This window comes from Peromyscus maniculatus, chromosome 8, assembly GCF_049852395.1.
Source record: "Peromyscus maniculatus bairdii isolate BWxNUB_F1_BW_parent chromosome 8, HU_Pman_BW_mat_3.1, whole genome shotgun sequence".
Taxonomy (NCBI): Eukaryota; Metazoa; Chordata; class Mammalia; order Rodentia; family Cricetidae; genus Peromyscus; species Peromyscus maniculatus.
Genome location: NC_134859.1, coordinates 88,616,870 through 88,636,862, shown reverse-complemented (window position 1 = coordinate 88,636,862; position 19,993 = coordinate 88,616,870). Strand labels below are relative to the sequence as shown.

At 47.9% G+C, this 19,993-nt stretch overlaps 1 protein-coding gene and 1 non-coding gene across 4 annotated transcripts; one reads left to right on the top strand and one right to left on the bottom strand.

Annotated features, from left to right (window-relative positions):
• Window positions 1-6,459: 6,459 nt before the first annotated feature.
• On the bottom strand, window positions 6,460-6,650 carry LOC121831952 (U2 spliceosomal RNA). Its single transcript, XR_006075540.1, has one exon. It is a non-coding gene; the product is annotated as a U2 spliceosomal RNA (small nuclear RNA).
• Window positions 6,651-13,792: 7,142 nt separating this feature from the next.
• Window positions 13,793-19,178, top strand: Ccdc200 (coiled-coil domain containing 200). Of its 3 annotated transcripts, none has more exons than XM_076577698.1 (4): window positions 13,793-13,963; window positions 17,246-17,665; window positions 17,922-17,971; window positions 18,952-19,178. In XM_076577698.1, exons 1-4 carry the CDS (start codon window positions 13,874-13,876, stop codon window positions 19,001-19,003), a joined length of 612 nt encoding a protein of 203 aa, XP_076433813.1. In that variant the 5' UTR covers window positions 13,793-13,873; the 3' UTR covers window positions 19,004-19,178. The 3 variants fall into 3 exon arrangements, with proteins under 3 accessions (XP_076433813.1, XP_076433815.1, XP_076433814.1); XM_076577699.1 differs by having other exon boundaries at window positions 13,796-13,963; window positions 17,296-17,665; XM_076577700.1 differs by lacking the exon at window positions 17,922-17,971 and having other exon boundaries at window positions 17,296-17,665.
• The last annotated feature ends 815 nt before the right edge of the window (window positions 19,179-19,993 follow it).

Here is a 19,993-nt window from a genome sequence, read left to right as displayed (position 1 = left end):
CAGGGTTTCTCTGTGTAGCCTTGACTGTCCTGTGGATCGGATTGTAAAATTGCTCCCGTAATGTGCCTGTCTGCATCCCACCATGATGCTAGTGGACTAACTTTCTAAAACTAAGCAAGCTCTCAATTAAATGTTTGTTTTTTTCTTTTTTTGAGACAGAGTTTCAGTGTAGCCTTGGCTATCCTGGAACTCACTTTGTAGACCAGGCTGGCCTTGAACTCACAGATTCTCCTACCTCTGCCCCCCAAGTTTTGAGATTAAAGGCATGTACCATTACCACCCGACAAATGTTTTCTTTTTATGAGTTGCCTTTATCATGGTATTGCTTCACAGCAATAGAACCAAGTAACCAAGACACATGGCACATGCCTGTAATTCCAATACTTGGGAAGCTGAAGCAGGTGGATCACGAATTTGAGGCCAGCCTGAATTATATGGCAAGACCATGTCTTTAAAAAATTAAACTATGGCCAGGTGGTTGTGGCATGCTCCTTTAATGCCAGAATTTGGGAGGCAGAGGCAGGAGAATCTCTTGAGTTCAAGGCCAGCCTGGTGTACCTGTAGAGAGCAAAAAGCCTTGTGCACAAAGGTAAGCACTGGAGAAGCCAGGACAGTTAAACACACAGCTTATCTCTTCAGTGTATGAAGTGCATAGCTGCTCTTCCTGGGATGCTGGGACTGCTGAGTTTCACAACCTGGCGATCCTTTGCTGTCTAGGAGACAGGCTGTGCCAGGACTCCCAGAATTGACGTTTTTACTTACCAAGACCTTTTTCCCCTAAATCTTGAGCATTGCTTTTAGACCATCAACCCATTCTTATAAGTGACGTCACTTAGGCTTTACAACAGTCTAAGTGACTTCTATGTTATCCTAGGGCCATGCCAATCCTGACACCACAGGCATTATGTTTACCTCAATCAAACTCCCTAGACCCTAAATCTGGGGCACTATCTCTGCATCAACAGGACCCATTCTTGTGAAAGAAGCCAGATGGACTTTGTAAGGAATCTCAATGTAAACATGTCTTAAATTGATGTGCATGCAGGGCGTTGGTGGCGCACGCCTTTAATCCCAGCACTCGGGAGGCAGAGCCAGGCGGATCTCTGTGAGTTCGAGGCCAGCCTGGGCTACCAAGTGAGCTCCAGGAAAGGCGCAAAGCTACACAGAGAAACCCTGTCTCGAAAAACCAAAAAAAAAAAAAAAAAAAAAAAAAAATTGATGTGCACATGGGACTGAGTTAATCACTATCTGAATACTTTTTTCAAAAATTGTGCTGTGCCTAAATACAGTTAAAATAAAATGGTCTGGGCCAGACTCCAGAAGTCCTGGTCCAGCATGAGTGACAATATAATCGAGTGGATTTTTTTCTCTGCCTGCTGCAAAGCCTGCAGGGGAATCACCACAGTCTACAGATTGGAGTTCCAGGACAGCCAGGACTACACAGAGAAATCCTCTCTCAAAAAAACCAGCCAAACCAACCAACCAACCAACCAACCAACCAACCAACCAACCAAAAAACCCCACTGAACTATGGGGACTAGAGAGATGGATCCGAAGTTAAGAGTACTTACTACTCTTCCAGAAGACCCAAGTTCAAGTCCCAGCAGCCACAGGACAGCTCACAAACACCTGTAATTCCAGTTCTAGAGGATCCACCCACTGGGTGATCATGCATCTGCAGCATCATCATTCAGGGTGGTGACAGTTGGATCCCCTGGGCTCACCCGGCAGGCTGTTAAGCCAAAGCAGCAAGCTCTGGTTCCTCTGAGAGACCTTGTCTTAAACAAAAGATGGAAGCTGGGCATGGCGGCACACTCCTTTAATCTCGGCACTCAGGAGGCAGAGGTAGGTGGATCTCTGTGAGTTCAAAGTCAGCCAGGTCTACATTGGGAAAGCAGCTGGAACTACACAGAGAGACCTTGTCTCAAACCATCCTACCTCCCAACCCCAAAAAAGAAAGACAAACCACAAAGAGACCTAGAGCAAGCAGGAATGGCATAAATCTTAATTATCTCTTACCAGAAAGTTAACAAAGCGCTCAAAGTATAGACTGGGTCTATCAAAGGGACAAGAGCCAGCTCAAAGGGGACCCAAGGGCCGAATCTGCAGCAGCGTTTCTCATAATGGCTTTATTGAGGTATGATGCACAGTATATAATTTATGTTGCACACAACTAATTCACTTAAAGTATAAAGTCCAGACTGGGTACAGTGACACATACCAGTAATCCCAGCACTTGAGAGACAGAGGCAGGAGCATCATCACAAGTTTGAGGGTAGCCTGGACCATACAATGAGACACTGTCTCAATTACTGTGTGTGTGTGTGTGTGTGTGTGTGTGTGTGTGTGTGTGTGAATGTATACCATGTGTGTGTGTGTGTGAATGTATACCATGTGTGTGTGTGTGTGTGTGAATGTATACCGTGTGTGTGTGTGTGTGTGTGAATGTATGCCGTGTGTGTGTGTGTGTGTGTGTGTGTGTCTGTGTGAATGTATACCATGTGTGTGTGTGTGTGAATGTATACCGTGTGTGTGTGTGTGTGTGTGAATGTATACCATGTGTGTGTGTGTGAATGTATACCATGTGTGTGTGTGTGTGTGAATGTATACCGTGTGTGTGTGTGTGTGTGAATGTATACCATGTGTGTGTGTGTGTGTGTGTGTGAATGTATACCATGTGTGTGAGTGTGTGTCTGTGTGTGTGTGAATGTATACCGTGTGTGTGTGTGTGTGTGTGTGTGTGTGAATGTATACCATGTGTGTGTGTGTGTGTGAATGTATACCGTGTGTGTGTGTGTGTGTGTGTGTGAATGTATACCGTGTGTGTGTGTGTGTTTGTGAATGTATACCATGTGTGTGTGTGTGTGAATGTATACCATGTGTGTGTGTGTGAATGTATACCATGTGTGTGTGTGTGTGTGTGAATGTATACCATGTGTGTGTGTGTGTGTGTGTGGGTATGTGTGTGTGTGTGTGTGTGTGTGTGAATGTATACCATGTGTGTGGTGCCTTTAGAGGCCAGGAGAGGGTGTTGTCACTCTAGTGTTACAATTAGAATATAGAGGGGCCCAGATGAATTCGGATTTCGTGTAAATGGCTAAAATTATTGTTAAACTTTGACTCAGAATGTTCCCTGAAGATAGACCTCTTGGAAAGGAAAACTGGAAGGTCCAGCTTGCCCTCTAAGCACCTCAGGGTGCCTTTAGTTGACAGTGACACACACACCAGCATGTGACCCTATCCAGCTTCCAAGCACACCTCTCTGGCCCAAGCTCCTAGCAGCCCAAGGTCTTCTGTGGGGCTCTAGAGAACAAGGTGTTTTGTGTCAGGTGCCCTCCTCTTCCTCACCAACTACTCTCCAGCCGCATCTGGCTAATGGGTCTCTTTCCTCTTGAGAAGGTAGATGTTCCTGGCCACCCTAGCCTTCTGAAACCATGGTTCCGCGACTTCATCACCCTCCAGGAAATATGCTAGTTTGAAGTATGCAAAACTGTCCAAGCTTCATGGAGCAATGGCAGATGGGCCTGGAAGGTAAGGGGTTCCATGTAAGGCAGACCTGAGCAGAGCTGGATTCTGCTAGCCACTCCTTTCTTTCTGGAAACTTGACCTCCTTGAGGTTAACTCTAAGACATGCTCCTTGGGGATGGGGGCAAGGGTAGGGGTGGGGAGCTGCTGGTCCCAGGGACCTACCCCAGGTTGTGGTGTGTTTATGTCCCTGTGTATATTCTGTATTTTTGGTTGTGAGCTTACCTTTAATGGCTGAGCCATCTCTCCAGCCCTCCTGCATATTAATTTTCTCTGCTGAGTAGTACTCCATTGTGTATATGTACCACATTTTCTTTATCCATTCTTCAGTTGATGGGCATCTAGGTTGTTTCCAGGTTCTGGCTATTACGAATAGTGCTGCTATGAACATAGTTGAGCATGTATCTTTGTGGTACGACTGAGCATTCATTCCTTGGGTGTATGCCCAAGAGTGGTTTACTGGTGTCTTTACATGTTGCTTCTCCTGACAGTGACTGACAGCGGCTGGCAGCGTCTCCTGACTCAGCCTTCCACTTCTCACAATTCTCCTTGTCTGTTTATCCCACCTATACTTCCTGCCTGGCTACTGGCCAATCGGCGTTTTATTTATCAACCTTTCAGAGCAACACATTCACAGCATCACTCCACCTGTAACTCCAGCTCCAGAGGGACCTGATGCCTCTGGACTCCAAGAAGAACTGCTCTCCCGTACGTGCCCCACCCCCAACACACACAAAAGAAACACAAAAGAAAAACAATTGGGATCAGATTAACCATCTGTGAACGAGGATACGACCAACAGTCACCTCCCTGAGAAGGTGACAATCTCTCAATATCATCTGTCACCAAAAAGTCTGAAAAATGTCTGCTGTCTGTAACAAGGAGAAAGTTCTGTCACTGCTAAGTCGTTCTACCTCGGAAACAGGAAGGAGAGTTTGACCAAGAGTAAAGGGAATTCTCAGAGCAGAGCTGTGTGGCGCCTGCCTCCCCCCTTCACCGCCTGAGAGATGGCATTTTTGGCGGGGAGTTGACTGAAGTAGACAAGGAAGCAGAACCCCACAAGAGGAACGTTCGAGGAGGGGAGCCATTTTGTGAAGCACCATTTGTCTCTAAAAGCAAAATTTACTTCTGTAAAAGAAACACGAGGCAGGAGGGGAAGCTTCCATGGCCTGGACCATGCGTGCTGCAAACCCTGCCCCTTGTAAGTGTCCCGTAGCGTAAAATCCTTCCAGGGTTGATATTAACACTCAAAGGAGACCAGAAGGCCCTCACCCTAGACTTGCAGCTTTGACAAACACGAACCCTGGTTGGATTCCCTTCTATTCAAAGAACTAGAGGATTCACAGTGGGAAAATTGTGAATGTGGGCCGGGCAGTGGTGGCCCGCGCCTTTAATCCCAGCACTCGGGAGGCAGACCCAGGTGGATCTCTCTGAGATCAAGGCCAGCCTGGTCTACAGAGTGAGGTCTGGCTGTCCAAGTATTTAAAGACTGTCAGACCAATAACCCGATTTTGTTGTGTTGTTTTAGTTTTTAAGCCGTGATTTCACTCTGTAATCCAAACCGGCCTAGAATTCACTGAGCAGACTTGAACTTTGGGCAATAGTTCTGCCTCAGTCTCTCAAAATTTGAAGATTACAGTCCAAGCCACTATGACCAGCTAAATAAACTGTTAATAAGATATATTCTATCCTCATAACCTGTGTGTGTGTGTGGGAGAATCCGTTTAACTGGATAACATTTAAATGTGTTTCCAGCTATTTTTGTATATGACAGAAAGTAAAATATCAAAGACAGCTGAATTTAATTCATTTAATTCTTCAGAATCAAGTGTCTGTTTACTAAGGGAGCTGGTGACCATATAAAGGACTTACAGAGACATAGTCAATATAAAGTGATTTGCATTTTTGTTTCTGGAAAACTAGTAGTTCATGCAGTGATCTGGTCCTGAGTGGCAGTTCCTAGGGACAGCAGCTGCCACTCAGGGCGAAGGGACAAGGTACTACTACCCTACTTCCCATTGAACCATTCTCTGTCACCGCATGTATTAATTGGCTTAGTTATTATGGTGGTGTTTTTGGTTTTTTCTTTTTGTCCTGTTCCGGAGGAGTGGATAATCTTCAGACCTCCACAGGCACCAGACATGCACATGGCTCACAGCAACACAAATAAATAAAATGAAAATTTAAAAAATTCATTTTTAGGGATTAAATTTCACATGCATTGGTGTTCTCCCTGCATGTATGTCTGTGTGGGGTGTCATATCCCCTGGAGTTACAGACATTGTGAGGCACTACATGGGCGCTGGGAATTGAACCCAGGTCCTCTGAAGGAGCAGTGTGCTTAACTGCTGAGCCATCTCTAGCCCCTCCTTCGTTTTTCAAATGCAAGGTCGCCTTGGCTGTCCTTTAACTCAGACATCAACCTGCACCTGTCCCCAAACGCTGAGATTAAAGGTTGTAAACCCCCGCCACCGGCTCAAAGTTGAACGTTTAAAATAATTTAAGCCGGGCAGTAGTGTCCAAACGGTTTTCGTCCCAACCCTCAGGAGGCAGAAGCAGGCAGTTCTGGCCTACAAAGTGAGTATATTTAGTCCTATTGCTGTATTTCCATTAAAAATATGGTTCAGGAAACAAAGACAGGCAGACGTCAGAGTTCCAGTACCAACAGTAATAACACCAGGAAACCGAAGGAGGACCCAAAGGAGAGCATGGTAACACATGCCTTTAATTCTAGCAGTTGGGAGGCACATCTTTGAGTTTAAAGCCAGCCTACCCCTCATACTTTCACAACAAAGAAAATGTTTGGAAACAGAGGTTCAAGGTTCTGAAAGCAACAAAAAAAAGCAGAGAGACACATGAAGTCTAAACAGAAGCTAATAGGCGAAGCAAGATTTTACAAGAACTTTCCTTTAAACCAGCATCAGAGATCCCCCGAGGGGGTGCACCGTTCCTGGAGGTACTGCAATACCAGGTCGATGCGTGGAGTGGACGGAGCAAGCTCCTATTCCAACTCCTACTTCCAAAAATCCATTTAATATATTGTCCTCGGATAGAGGACGTATCAGATATTAAACTGATAAGAACAGATACTACACTTGATCTTAGCCAAAAGGCCGAGAAGCGATGCTCACCACACCGCCCGGAACCATGCCTTACTCTCATCCTCCCTCTTGAACTCGTGGTGAGCTTCCAGAGTGGCTCTGTCTCCCTTCTGTGCCCCCCTCCTCTCCCATCATCACCAATGGCCTCTGTCACAAATTTCTCATGCCCCGCAGGTTTCACAAGAAACTTCGCGTGCGTGAGAGACCCTCGCTTTTCTCCCCAACGGGACCATGGTCTCCGAGAGATTTGCATGCCCCGCCCCGCCGCCGAGGGGCGTGGCCGCCGAGAGCCGACTCCACCCCGGAGCTGTCCAAGGACCCCCTTTGTGACAGGCTGGGGACTTCCTCTTACTTTGCAAGTGAAGGACGGGAGGGAGCTCTTGGAGGCCGGCGGTCCGCCCTTTGTCGAAGACAACACGATGACGTACAACACACACAAGAAAAGCCCAGACTTTAGTATACTTAGTTAATTAAGTAGCTAATTAGTTTATAAACAAGATTTCTCAACATAGCCCTGCCTTGTTTCAAATTTGTGATTTCTGCCTCGGTTTCCCAGGTCCTGGGATTGTAGGTGTGGCATCTAAAAGCTCTTCATATGTTGAGAAGCACATTTCCCGTGGTGTGGCTTGGATTCTTCCTTCCTTCCTTCCTTCCTTCCCTCCTTCCTGCCTGCCTTCCTTCATTTCTTTCCCCTTTTTCTGAGGTAAGGCGTTCTGAAACTCAATATATAGTCCATGTTATAGGGTAGTCACCAGATGAGACTGCTCAGACAAGAGTTTAAGCCAATGGAAAGTCTGTGTTAAGCCGGCCAGCAGCTACACTGCCTGTTTGGGATCCCAGTGTACCCCTGAACCTTTCTCAGGGTGAGCTTTTAAGCACAAAAACCATGAAGTTAGCCAGAAGCAGAACTACAAAAGCCAAAAATCATGATTAATACATTTAGAGACATTGCCAGAACTGTGGACTTTGATGGAGCAGGCCTTTGTTTAATTTAAGCAGGTGGTGTTGTCTACATGCCAAGTTTTACATCCTGAATGGTACTGCCATCATGGAGTCAGTTCTGCTAAGGTCTGGAAGCCTACTACGGTCTAGTGCCCCGTTACAGTCTGTACTGGCTTTGAACTTGAAATCCTCCTGCCTCAGCATCCCGAGTGCTGGAATTACGAGTTTGGGCCACCACTCCCAGATTTTGTTATTTTTTGTTTTTTTCCAGACAAGTTTTCTCTGTGTAGCCTTGGCTATTCTGGAACTCAGAGACCCACCTGCCTCCAAGTATGGAGATTAAAGAATTGTGCCACCATGTCCAGCTCTGGATTTTTTTTTTTTCCAGACAGGGTTTCTCGGTGTAGCTTCGAGCCTTTCCTGGAACTCACTTGGTAGCCCAGGCTGGCCTCGAACTCACAGAGATCTGCCTGCCTCTGCCTCCAAAAGCTGGGATTAAAGGCGTGGGCCACCACTGCCCGCTCTGGATTTATTTTTTTAAATGGTGGGGTTTTTTGTTTTGTGTTTGTTTGTTTGTGTTTGGATGGTTTTGAGCCTCCATGTGGTTGCTAGTAATTGAACTCAAGACCTTTGGAAGAGCAGCCAGTGCCCTTAACCACTGAGCCATGTCTCCAGCCCAAAGGTCACAGGTAACTCTAGCTGTCAGACCCATATGATTTCATGGTCTTCTGGACCTTGGCTTGGGCTCCAAACTTCAAGAGGGATGAAAAGCTTCCTAGCTCTAGTTCAGGGGTGGTTTTCCTAAGTGGTGCTGTATCCAACAAGGATGCAGTGAGGGAGCAGCAGCTGGACTTGAGAAGCCTCAAGAGCCTCAATTCAGGGGACTGTGAGAGTCCACAGGGGCTTCCTAGTGAGAACTTACTCAGGGTCAGAGAATCTGAGCTTGCCTTACTCACCAGGGCTGCATATCGAGGTGATTTGACCATGGGCGTGGTTACCAGGTGTTTGGAAGGGTCTAAGCTTGGCTGTACGGTGTGCTTTGATCTTGCGAGGGGGAGGTCTTTTGCTCCTCCCTTTGGCATGTTATAAAAAGCCCTTTTCAATAAAGGACCAGGCTGTTGGGTATTGACCCAGGCCATTCTGAAGCTATCCTGTGTTCTTCTCATTGGCTAGGTCTGTCTCTCTGTCTGATATTTCCTCATTCCTCTCTCCTCCACCTAAGAACCCTCCAATAGATGGGAGCTATACTCCCACAGGGGACTTCCCCAACTTTGGGCTTATAACTTTTCATGCTCCACCCCCCGTCAGCTCCTAATACCTTCCCCCTCCGCATGGCCCCCATTCTGCCTTGTAGGAAGCCCCAGCACCAGACCTTGAATCCTAATTCAGTGTCTAAAATCACCAGCGAGTGATTGTGCTCCCTTTGCCTCTGCCCACAGAACCTTTATGTTTAGGAAGGGCTCTGTCTGTGAGCAATGTCACAGACGTTGGTCTCTGCCTACCTTCTGATGGCCTCCAGGCTCATGTAATCCCTCCATGCCAGCTTGATCTAACTATAAAACCTCTCAGTCTTCGGGGAGCCACTTCTGCATGGGCCCAGTTGAGGTGACCCCTGCAAATCTGCAGTTACCTCCAGGCTGTCCTACCTGCTCTTGTTTCTCAGCCCTTTAGACACTGGGGACCACTCTCCTTTCCTTCCACAAGTTCCCACTTTCCTTTGCTTCAGGCAGCACATTTGTGTGGTCTTTTAAAGTCTGTTCCTGGTGACTGAAGGGATGGCTCAGTGGTTAAGAGTGTGTCCTGTAGCGGGGCGGTGGTGGTGCATGCCTTTAATCCCAGCACTCGGGAGGCAGACAGATCTTTGTGAGTTGGAGGCCAGCCTGGTCTACAGAGCGAGATCCAGGAAAGGCGCAAAGCTACACAAAGAAACCCTGTCTGGAAAAACCAAACCAAACCATAACAAAACAAAACCTGTGTCCTGTGGGGCTGGAGAGATATTCCCACTCCTAAGAGCACTGGCTGCTTTTTCAGAGGACCCGGGCTCAGTTCCCAGCACCCACATAGGGGCCCACAACCATCTGTAACTTCAGTTTTAGGGGATCCAATGCCCTCTGGCTTCTATGGGCACTGCAAATGCATGGTGCCCAGACATGTATACAGGCAAAACACCCATAAGCATTAACCAAACAAACAAGCCAAACAAAAAATCCCACTGAACTATGGGGGCTAGAGAGATGGATCCAAATTTAAGAGTACACACTACTCTTCAAGCAGACCCGAGTTCAAGTCCCAGCAGCCACAGGACAGCTCACAAACACCTGTAATTCCAGTTCTGGAGGATCCACTCCTTTGACCCCTAGGGCACCTGCAGTTCCTTCACACACATGCAACTACACAAACAAACTAAACTAACAGTTGGGCAGAGCGGTGCACATTTGAAATCCCAGCACTTAGGAGGCACTATCAGGAGGTTAGGAGTTCGAGGTCATCCTTTGCCACATCAAAAGGTGAAGGTCGCCATGAGACCCTGTAGCAGAACCAAAAGCACCTTGTTTAAGTGGCTCTGAAAGACCCTAACCTTTCAGGCTTAGACCCCCAAGCCCCAGGAAATGAGAAACTAAAAGTCTAGTTCCAAGGACAAGCTGACTCAATCATTATTCAACCACCCCTGTAACAATGTAGCAATGTAAAAAGATCTCTGTTAAGAGATGAGCTCAACTGTGACTGGGATAGTTGCAGGTATTCCAGGAAAGACCACTGTGACCTTTGTGTAAACTCCACTCCCGCCCTGATACCCCCCTTGAGGTTTCAGGAAGAATGTACATGGGACGGGGACTGTACCCACTCTGTGATCAGACCATGATCTTGTGAAACGAAATTGTATGGGAATTGTAATCTTGTGGGTTTTGTGAGTTTTTCCTTTAAAAGCCCCCATGTGGCTGCAATAGGATGCAACTCTTGCCCTCAGGACATGAGTAGCCCGTCTGTATGGTCGCTTTAGTAAAAACCTCGTGCTGCTGCATCAACTGGACTGGAGTCTGGGTTCTTGGGGTGCCCACTTGAGACCCTAAACTTTGGGGTCTAACAGCTCCACACTGATGTCACAGGAGGGAGGTTTCCTGAGGGCCGGCAGGAGTTAACATCAGATGGTCAGAGGTGGAGGGGATGTGGAGCAGGAGATAAGAGCTGGAGGAAGACTGAGATCAGCAGTAGGGTTGGGAGAGGCAGGGCCCTGGGAGGGATGCCAAGGGGGAGGACAGTTTTGACGGTCACCCTGAGAACATTTCCTCCCACATAAACACTGCGTCAGAGGTTTGGAAACCATTTCCCTGAATTCAGGCTGCCAGAATTGCACTTCTGTCTTCTCCATCTTCAGATTTTCAACTTCGGATGTCTGCTCCTTCCAGGGAAGAGTGGAAGGTAAAAAGGAAAGTGAGAAGAGGAAGTGCAAAAGGAACTCATTTCCTGTTTTGTCCCCTAAGGAAGAGAGGTGGACAGGCCTTTCACAGCTTTCTTACCATTTTCCGTAGAAATGTTGTTGCCGCTTCATTTTGAAACAGGATCTCACCTTCTAGCTCAGGCTGGCCTAGAATTTGTAGCTTTCCTCTTCCCTCAGCTCCTCGGGTTCTGGGATTAGACGTATGAGCCATCGTGCCCCCACTTTTTAGAGTTAGTTTATACAAAGATAAACATGATGTGAAGATGAATGTCCAAGCTGGGTTTAGTGGCACAAACTTGTAATTCAACTCCTTGGGTGGCTGAGGCAGAAGGGTCTTAAGTTCAAGACCAGTCTGGTAACTTAGTGAGAACCTAACTTAAACTTTTTTTTTTTTTTTAAAGATTTATTTATTTATTATGTATACATTGTTCTGTCTATACATATCCCCACAAGCCAGAAGAGGGCACCAGATCCCATTACAGATGGTTGTGAGCCACCATGTGGTTGCTGGGAATTGAACGCAGGACCTTTGGAAGAGCAAACAGTGCTCTTAACCTCTGAGCCATCTCTCCAGCCCCTAACTTAAACTTTTTTCAAAAGGTAAACAAACAGAAGAGCCAGGCTATGGTAGCACAGAACAAAGGCAGGCAGATCTAGTTCGAGACCAGCCTGGTCTATAGAACAAGTTCCAGAACAGCCAGGGCTACACAGAGAAACCCTGTCTTGGCAAACCCAAAATAAATAATTTTTAAAAGGGTAAAAAGACGACTAGGGATATCAATCAGTGGTAGTTTGAATAGCACACAAAATACCAGTACCAATTTTTTTTAAGGATTTATTTATTTATTTTGTATAAAGAAGAGGACACCAGATCTCATTACAGATGGTTGTGAGCCACCAAGTGGTTGCTGGGAATTGAACTCAGGACCTCTGGAAGAGCAGCCACTGCTGTTAACCGATGAACCATCTCTCTAGCCCTCTATTTTTTTTTTTTAAGGCCAGTGACAAGTCCATTTTTATCTATTGTATCCTATCACTTTGAAGTACCCAGTGCTGCAGATGAGAGAGCACCCCTGGGTGCTGAGAGAAGGAACTGCCACCCTTTTACTGAAGAAGGATCCAGCAAGACAAAGCACCCCTCCTGTCCCACATCAGAGTTGGGACAGTTCTTTCCAGCTTTTCATAGCCGAGTCCCCCACTTTGAAGGCAGGCGTTTTCCAAGCATACCAGCATCCTATACAGGGCGGGGCTCTGAAACACTGAGCGGCCTGCCCAAGTTCCCTCAGCTTAGCAGGTCACACAGCCAAGATTAAACCTGCATCTGACCCTAACACTCAAGCTGATCCCTGTTGTTGGTTGTTTTTTCTCTTTTTTGGGAGGCCTGCCAACAAGTTTCCAAACAAATCACACATAGAGGAGGTGTGTTTGTTATTTATTTATTTATTTTTCTTTATTTATTTAGTATACAGCATATATGACTGCTGGCCAGAAGAGGGCGCCAGATCTCATTACAGATGGTTGTGAGCCATGTGGTTGCTGGAAATTGAACTCAGAACCTAAGGAAGAACAGCCAGTGCTCTTGACCACTGAGCCATCTCTCCAGCCCGAGTTCTTAATTATTAACACCCAGCTTTAGCTTAGCTTGTTTCTTGACAGCTTTTCTTAACTTTAAATTATCCCATCTACTTTTGCCTTTGGGCTTTTCCTGTTCTCTTATGTCTGTAAATCTTTATTTATTTATTTATTTATTTATTATTTTATGTATGTTGGTGTTTTGCCATGGATATTGGGTCCTCTGGAACTGGAATTACAGACAGTTGTGAGCTGCCATGTGGGTACTGGGAATTGAACTCGGGTCCTCTGGAAGAGCAGTCAGTGCTCTTAACCACTGAGCCATCTCTTCAGCCCGACGTCTGTAAATCTTACTCCTAACTCTGTGGCTTGCAGTGTAGCTGGGTGGCTGGCCCCTGGAGTCCAACTCTCCTTGTTCTCGGCTACATCTTTTTTTCCTTCCAGAATTTTCCATCTATTTATACTCTCTGCTGGCCAGCCCCGCCTGTTTCTCTCTCCTGTCTCGCTATTGGCCATTCAGCTCTTTATTAGACCATCAGGTGTTTTAGACAAACACAGCTTCACAGAGTTAAACAAATGCAACATTAAAAAAGTAACACACTTTAAAAATAATATTCTAGCCGGGCGGTGGTGGCGCACGCCTTTAATCCCAGCACTCGGGAGGCAGAGCCAGGCGGATCTCTGTGAGTTCGAGGCCAGCCTGGACTACCAAGTGAGTCCCAGGAAAGGCGCAAAGCTACACAGAGAAACCCTGTCTCAAAAAACCAAAAAAAAAAAAAAAAATAATAATATTCTATGCCAGGTGGTGGTGGCACATGCCTTTAATCCCAGCACTCGGGGAGACAGAGCCAGGCAGATCTCTGTGAGTTCAAGGCCAGCCTTGTCTACAGAGCGAGATCCAGGACAGGCACCAAAACTACACAGAGAAACCCTGTCTCGAAAAACAAACAAACAAACAACAACAACAACAACAACAACAACAAAAAAAAAAAAAAAAAAAAAAAAAAAAACCAAAATAGTCTCCAGGGTCCACTGAAACCCCGGGGACTGTATCTTTTTCCTCCTCAAGACTCTGGAGGACTTACAGGCATTCCCCATGAGCCTTGGGGATAAGGCCTCAACCTCCAACACTTCAGGGGGCTGCCCAGTTGCCCTGGCAGTGGCTACATTGTGAGGTGGTCCGGGTAACAGACAGTGTGGCTGGGGTGGGAGGCAACAGAGGAGTTTGGGTGCAGTGGCATCATTTTGGGCTCTTCCTGCCCTCACACCCTGCTGGGGCTATCACCGTATCATCATGGGTAGTGCCTACCACTGGGAGGCTCGGCGTCGGCAGATGGCTTTGGAACGGAGGAAGGCAATGATGGTACAGCAGCAGGAAGAGCAGGTGCATGAAGGGGCTTGGTGCATCATCAGGGTCCTCCAGGGGGCAGCAGCAGGAAGAGCAGGTGCATGAAGGAGCTTGGTCCATCATCAGGGTCCTCCAGGGGGCAGCAGCAGGAAGAGCAGGTGCATGAAGGAGCTTGGTCCATCATCAGGGTCCTCCAGGGGGCAGCAGCAGGAAGAGCAGGCGCATGCAGGGGCGTGGTGCATCATCAGGGTCCTCCAGGGGGCAAGTGTGAGTGGAAAAGGATGACAGACTTCCTAGGAAGTGGATGGTGAGCTTGTGAATGTTGTTTCCTGGGGTAGGAGGCAAGCTAGCTCGGTTTTCCCGTTTAGGTGGGTGGAGGGGGAAATGAGGCCCAAAAGGGTATTTGAAGAGATGAGGTCTCACTCTGTTGCCTGGGTTGACTGTGAACTTCTGGGCTCAAAAGATCCTTCTACCTCAGCCTCCTAGTAACTAGTTGAGACTAGTGTGTGTACATGGCCTGAAACTGTGTGCTACTGAATCCTTGCTATGTGGCTAGTGAGAATGAACTGGTTTATATTTAATTTGTATATAAAATTAGAGTATTCAAGCTGGACAGTGGTGGGGCATGCACGCCTTTAATCCCAGCACTCAGGAGGCAGAACTTGTGAGTTCAAGGCTAGCCTGGTCTACAGAGCAAGATCCAGGACAGGCACCAAAGCTACACAGAGAAACCCTGTCTCAAAACAATATCAACAAAAACAGACAAACAACCCCACAGTATTCAATTTACATTTCTCAGCATCTTTGGCAGAACTTGTGTGAATCTTTTTCAACTGTATTTTTTTTTTTTTCGAGGCAGAGTTTCTCTGTGTAGCTTTGCACCTTTCCTGGAACTCACTCTGTAGCCCAGGCTGGCCTCGAACTCAGAGAGATCCGCCTGCCTCTGCCTCCCAAGTGCTGGGATTAAAGGCTTGTGCCACCACCCGGCTTTTCAACTGTATTTTTTTTGTTGTTGTTTTCTTTACTTATTTTTTGGTGGGAGGCAGAGTCTTACTATATAGCCCTGTATAGACCTAATAATCACAATTTTCCTGCCTCCATTTCCCAAGTTCTGGGATTACAGGCATATGACATCATGGCTGACTAAATACTTTTCTTATATGGATATTTTTCTTTCTTTCTTTTTTTTGAGTTTCACCATGTAGCCCTACTTGGCCTGGAGTATACTATGTAGACCAGACTGATCTTGAACTTATTGAGATTCACCTGCTTCTGCTTGAGTGCAGGGATTAAAGGTGTATTCCACCACACCTATGTACATATAGTTAAGATTTATTTTTGTATGTATGTGCTTTTTGCTTGCATGTATGTCTGTGTACGATATGTGTGCCTGGTGCCACTGGAGGCCAGGAGAGAGTGTTGGATCCCAAGACTGGAGTTACAGATGGGTGTGAGCTATCATATGGTGCTGGGAATTTAACCTGGGTTCTATGGAAGAGAGCAGCCAGTGCTTTTAACCACTGACCCATCTCTTCAGTCCAGATTTATTTTATTTATGTGTGTGTGTGTATCTGCATGTTGTATATCCGTGCCCTTAGGGGTCAAAAGAAGGTGTCAGATCCCATGAAACTAGAGTTACATGTGTTTGTGAGCTGGCCGATGTGAGTGCTAGAAACCTACTGTGGACCCTTTGGAAGGGCTGCAAATACTCTTCCTGAGCTCAAATGTTTTTAATAAAAACAAAGTGTCGGGGTTGGGGATTTAGCTCAGCTGGGTTCGGTCCTCAGCTCTGACAAAAAAAAAAAAAAGGTGTCCCGGTGGCTGGAGAGATGAGTAGAGATGACTCTGTGGTTAAGAGTGCTCTTCCGGAGGACCCAAGTTCCTTTTCCTGCAGTATCCTTGTAGAGGCAGCTCATGACGCCTGTACATCCAGCTCCACAGGCAGCGGCCCTCACATGCACATACCCCTTCCTTCACATATCCGTAATTATAAAAATGGGCTGGAGAGATGGCACAGTGGATAAGAACACTGGCTACTCTTTTAGAGGACCCAGGTTTGGTTCTTAGCGTCACAGGATGGCTCATATCCGCAAGTAATTCCAGTTCCAGGAGATCTGATATCCCCTTCTGGGCCCTGTGGGCACCACGGATGCATGTGGTACACATGCATACATACATGCATGCAAAACATCCATACAAATAAAAAAGAGAATAATTCCTTGCAAATGCTTTGAAACAGTACTGTCCATTAAAAACTTAATGTGTGCCACATGAGTAAGATTTTTATGGTGGGAGGTGCTGGGGTGGAACCCAGGGCTTTGCACACTGGGGAAGTAGTGTTACGCTACTGAACTACAACTCCAGGCCTGATTTTATATTTTCTGGTAACCACACATAAAGTCAGAGGACACAGGTGAACCAGTATTTGTTTTTTGTGTGTACAGACACACTTTGGGCGTGCACATATGTTAACACATATGTAGAGGTGGAGGACAGCCTTTGCTGTTCCTTAATCACCATCAATCTTGCTTTTGATTTTTTCGGGACAGGGTTTCTCTGTGTAGCTTTGGTGCCTGTCCGGAAACTCACTCTGTAGACCAGGCTGGCCTTGAACTCACAGAGATCAGCATGGCTCTGCCTCCTGGGTGCTGGGATTAAATGCCCACACCCACATCACTGCCCATCTTGCCTTTTGAGACAGGGTTCCTCATGGTTCCGAAGCCTGTCAAGTAAGCTGGGCTGGCTGGTCACTGATCTCCATAGATCCTCCGACCTCTGGGGTCCCAGTGCTGGGGTTGTAAATACGGGCCATCACGGCCAGCTTGTTATCGTGAGATCTGCGGAACCCAGCTCAGGTCCTCACGCCGGCAAAGCGAGCACTTCGCCAGCTGAGCTATAATTACCCAGCTCCTTGGTTTTGAGTCTCAGTCTGCAGCCCTGGCTTGTGGTGCCAGCCTGAATGGCCTCCAACTTGTGGCAATTCTCCTGCCTCTACCTCTCAAGTTCCGGGATTTTAAGTGTGTGCCACCATATCCAGAAAACCTGTTTTAATATATAACCCTGGAGCTGGAGTTCCAGGCAGCCGTGAACTACTGATGTGGGTGGTGGGAGGACTAATACAGGCACTCTGAACTACAGAGCCATCTTTCCAGCCCCAGGAATTAGCTGACTGAGAATGGGACTCGGAACCACGCTTTGGGTACTCTGTCAGGGGAGGAGACAGCCCAGGCCCTAGCTTCAACCTCTAACTCCAGGGGATAGAGACACTGCGCTTCCCCTTTGTCCTCTGGGCTCCGCAACCCAGAGTTCATCTTGCAGATAAGTGAGGTGAGGACACAGACTGTCACGTGCTGGGGGTTTCTTGCTAGGAAGCAAAAAAACAGGAAGAGAAGAGACAGGAAGAGAAGAGACAGGAAGAGAAGAAACAGCATTCTGAGAAAAAATCTCAGCCACGTCAGGATTCAAAGGGGCCTCAGGATTCAAAAAGGCCTCAGGACTCTTCAAAGGGGCCTCCTCCACCACCTGCCAAACAGCAGCCACAGGGACAGGCAGACCCACCGCCACCACCTGGGCCAAAGCCACCAAAGGAGCAAGCCCCTCCCACACAGAGCGCCTTCAAGGATGACCTACAGAAGGGCACCCAAAGGCAAGGCCCCAGCCAGCCTCAGCCAGCAGGGGCCCAAAAAGATGGACAGCAATCCTGCAGAACGCGTGGACCCCCAATCCTTCCAGGTCCTGGTGAGTGTACCACCCTGGAGACCCTTGCGCCCACCCTGGCCCCTGCCCTCTCTGACCCTTCCCAGCACCATTAGCCTTTATTGGCAGATAAGACTGAGCCCTGTAAACCTGTAGAACAGGGGACTCACAGAATGGCTTCCTCTTGGGAATTCTTCAGCGTAGGTTCAATCTGTGCCTTGACCCAGGAAAAGCCTGCTCCCACCCCCAGCCTCCTTAGCAACTCCCAGGTGAGTGATTTGTGCTTTGTCTTTATCAGGTCCCACGAGTGCATGCCAGGCTAGCTCTTCTACATATTCCCGACTCACGGTGAGAGGCAAGAGGGCTTCTTAGCAGGGAGAGGACTGGAGTCATTTAAAAGTCACTTCTGGGTTTTGTTTTGAAATTACTTTGGTGGGACTGGGGATTGAACCCAGGGCCTTGTGCATGCCAGGCAAGCGCTCTGCCCCCGACTGCTCCGCTCCGCTCTGCTCTATGCCACCTTCCTTTCAAAACAAAATTTTTAACTTAAAAAAAAAAGAGTAGTTTCTAAAGTGTATTGCACAGGTGTCTGAGGTGGCCAGCGGCCAGTGGCCAGCAATGGAGCAGGAGTTACAGGTGGTTGTGAGCTGCCGTGGGTGCTGGGAACAGAGTTCCAGTCCTCCAAGGTCAGCTAGCACTTCTTTTCTTCTCATTGCTACTTTTTTCTTTAATACATTTTTTATTCATTTTACATACCAACCACAGATCCCCCTCTCGTTCCTCCTCCCGTTCTCCACCCCCTCTTTTTTTCAAGTCTGTGTAACCCCGGCTGTCCTGGAACTCCCTCTATAGACCAGGCAGGCTGCCCCAGAACTCAGAGATCCCCCTGTCTCTGCCTCCAGAGTGCGGTGGCCCCATCAAGCAGTCTCACTGCCAGCTCTCTCTCTAGCCTCCCGCTTTAAAATTTGGAGACAGGATCTTAAGTTTCCCAGGCTCACTTTGAGCCCCCTCTGTCCCCCAGGCAAGCCTTGGGCTTGTGCTCTTCCCACTTCGGCTTCCCAAGTAGATGAGATTGTAGGCTTGAGCCACAGGCCAGACTGCCAACGGGTAACTCCTAATCAGAGTCTGAAACGGCAGGAGTGGGTGGGGTGCGGCCCCCGAGGGCGAGGACACCTGTGCAGGTTCTCAGCGGCTTTGGGCAGAGGAGCAGCTGCTCTGTCTTATCTGACTTGGAGTCCTCTGGCCTCAGAGACCTAACACAGTATTCCGAAAGCAGCCCACCCAGAAACGACTAACTTGTTTTGCTTCCTGTCTCCTCACTTTTTCAGTCGACTAATTACATCCAGCAGTGGTGATCCAGAGATGGACTCCAAGACCTGATGATACCACAAAGCAAAAAGAAAAGCAACCCAAAAAACAAAACAAAAAACCTAGACAGCAACAAAAGACAGACAGTAACCACACTTTCTTCCCACTCGCAACCTGTCTACTCCAAAAAGCCAGCCACATCCGGAGAGGAGGCTAGTTGGGATTAAAATGTGATTCCTGGAAAGAACCAGGAGGCTGGTCGGCTTCCTGAGCAGGGGATGGGGGAGGAGGGCAGAAGGACCCACACCTGGAGGTCGAGGATGGACCAGAGCAGAAGTCGAGTCCACACTGTTTGGGGCCGAGCCAAGGGAGAACATGGTCTTGAGCCCCACCTCATGCTAGCGCCTCCTACAACTATTACCACTGTTCCTCATCCAGTGACGACAGGCACCTGGGCTTATTAATGACCATCACTCTAACCAAGCTCGTGCTTACTGAGATACAGCCGAGGAAGAGAGGGGCCGCCATTCGCACTAGAGCGCAGTGGGAAGAGGGGGCAGGTAGGGATGGATGCCCAAGCTTTGCACAGTCCACGCGGGGTGTGTGTGTGTGTGTGTGTGTGTGTCCATATTAGGTATTGAGCTGTTAGGCGGGTGACGCAGGGAGGGTACTGACGCACTGGGCTGAGGACACATGACCTTAGAAAGGGGCAAGGGGCTGGCCTGCTGAAGTCCTCAGGCCTCTGTCTTCCTGGGTGTCATACTTTCCATTTAGCAGAGGGCCAGGAGACCCCCAAAACTCCAGATCTCCCTTCTTCACCAGCCCACGCTGGAAGAGGAGGCAGCACTGGGGGCCCTTAAAATCAGCCTCCAGGAAGACACACGAGTCCTGTGAAGTCCCTTCTGCTCCAGTGCTGAGAAGGCCTCCCTCGGACATGTCAGTCATAACTGGGGACACCAATGGGTCATTTCATATTAGTCCATGGAGCATCACCTTTGGGTAAGGAGCCCTGTCTTACTATGTATAGTCTAGGGATGATGCCTGAGTGGGATGGCCTGGACA

Excerpts from the sequence above, each read along its gene's own strand:
- Ccdc200 (XM_076577698.1), top strand. The coding sequence starts at position 13,874 with ATGGGTAGTGCCTACCACTGGGAGGCTCGGCGTCGGCAGATGGCTTTG. Across the intron at positions 17,666-17,921 it reads CCCAATCCTTCCAGGTCCTG|GTCCCACGAGTGCATGCCAG; the intron begins GTGAGTGTACCA and ends TGTCTTTATCAG. Across the intron at positions 17,972-18,951 it reads CTACATATTCCCGACTCACG|TCGACTAATTACATCCAGCA; the intron begins GTGAGAGGCAAG and ends TCACTTTTTCAG.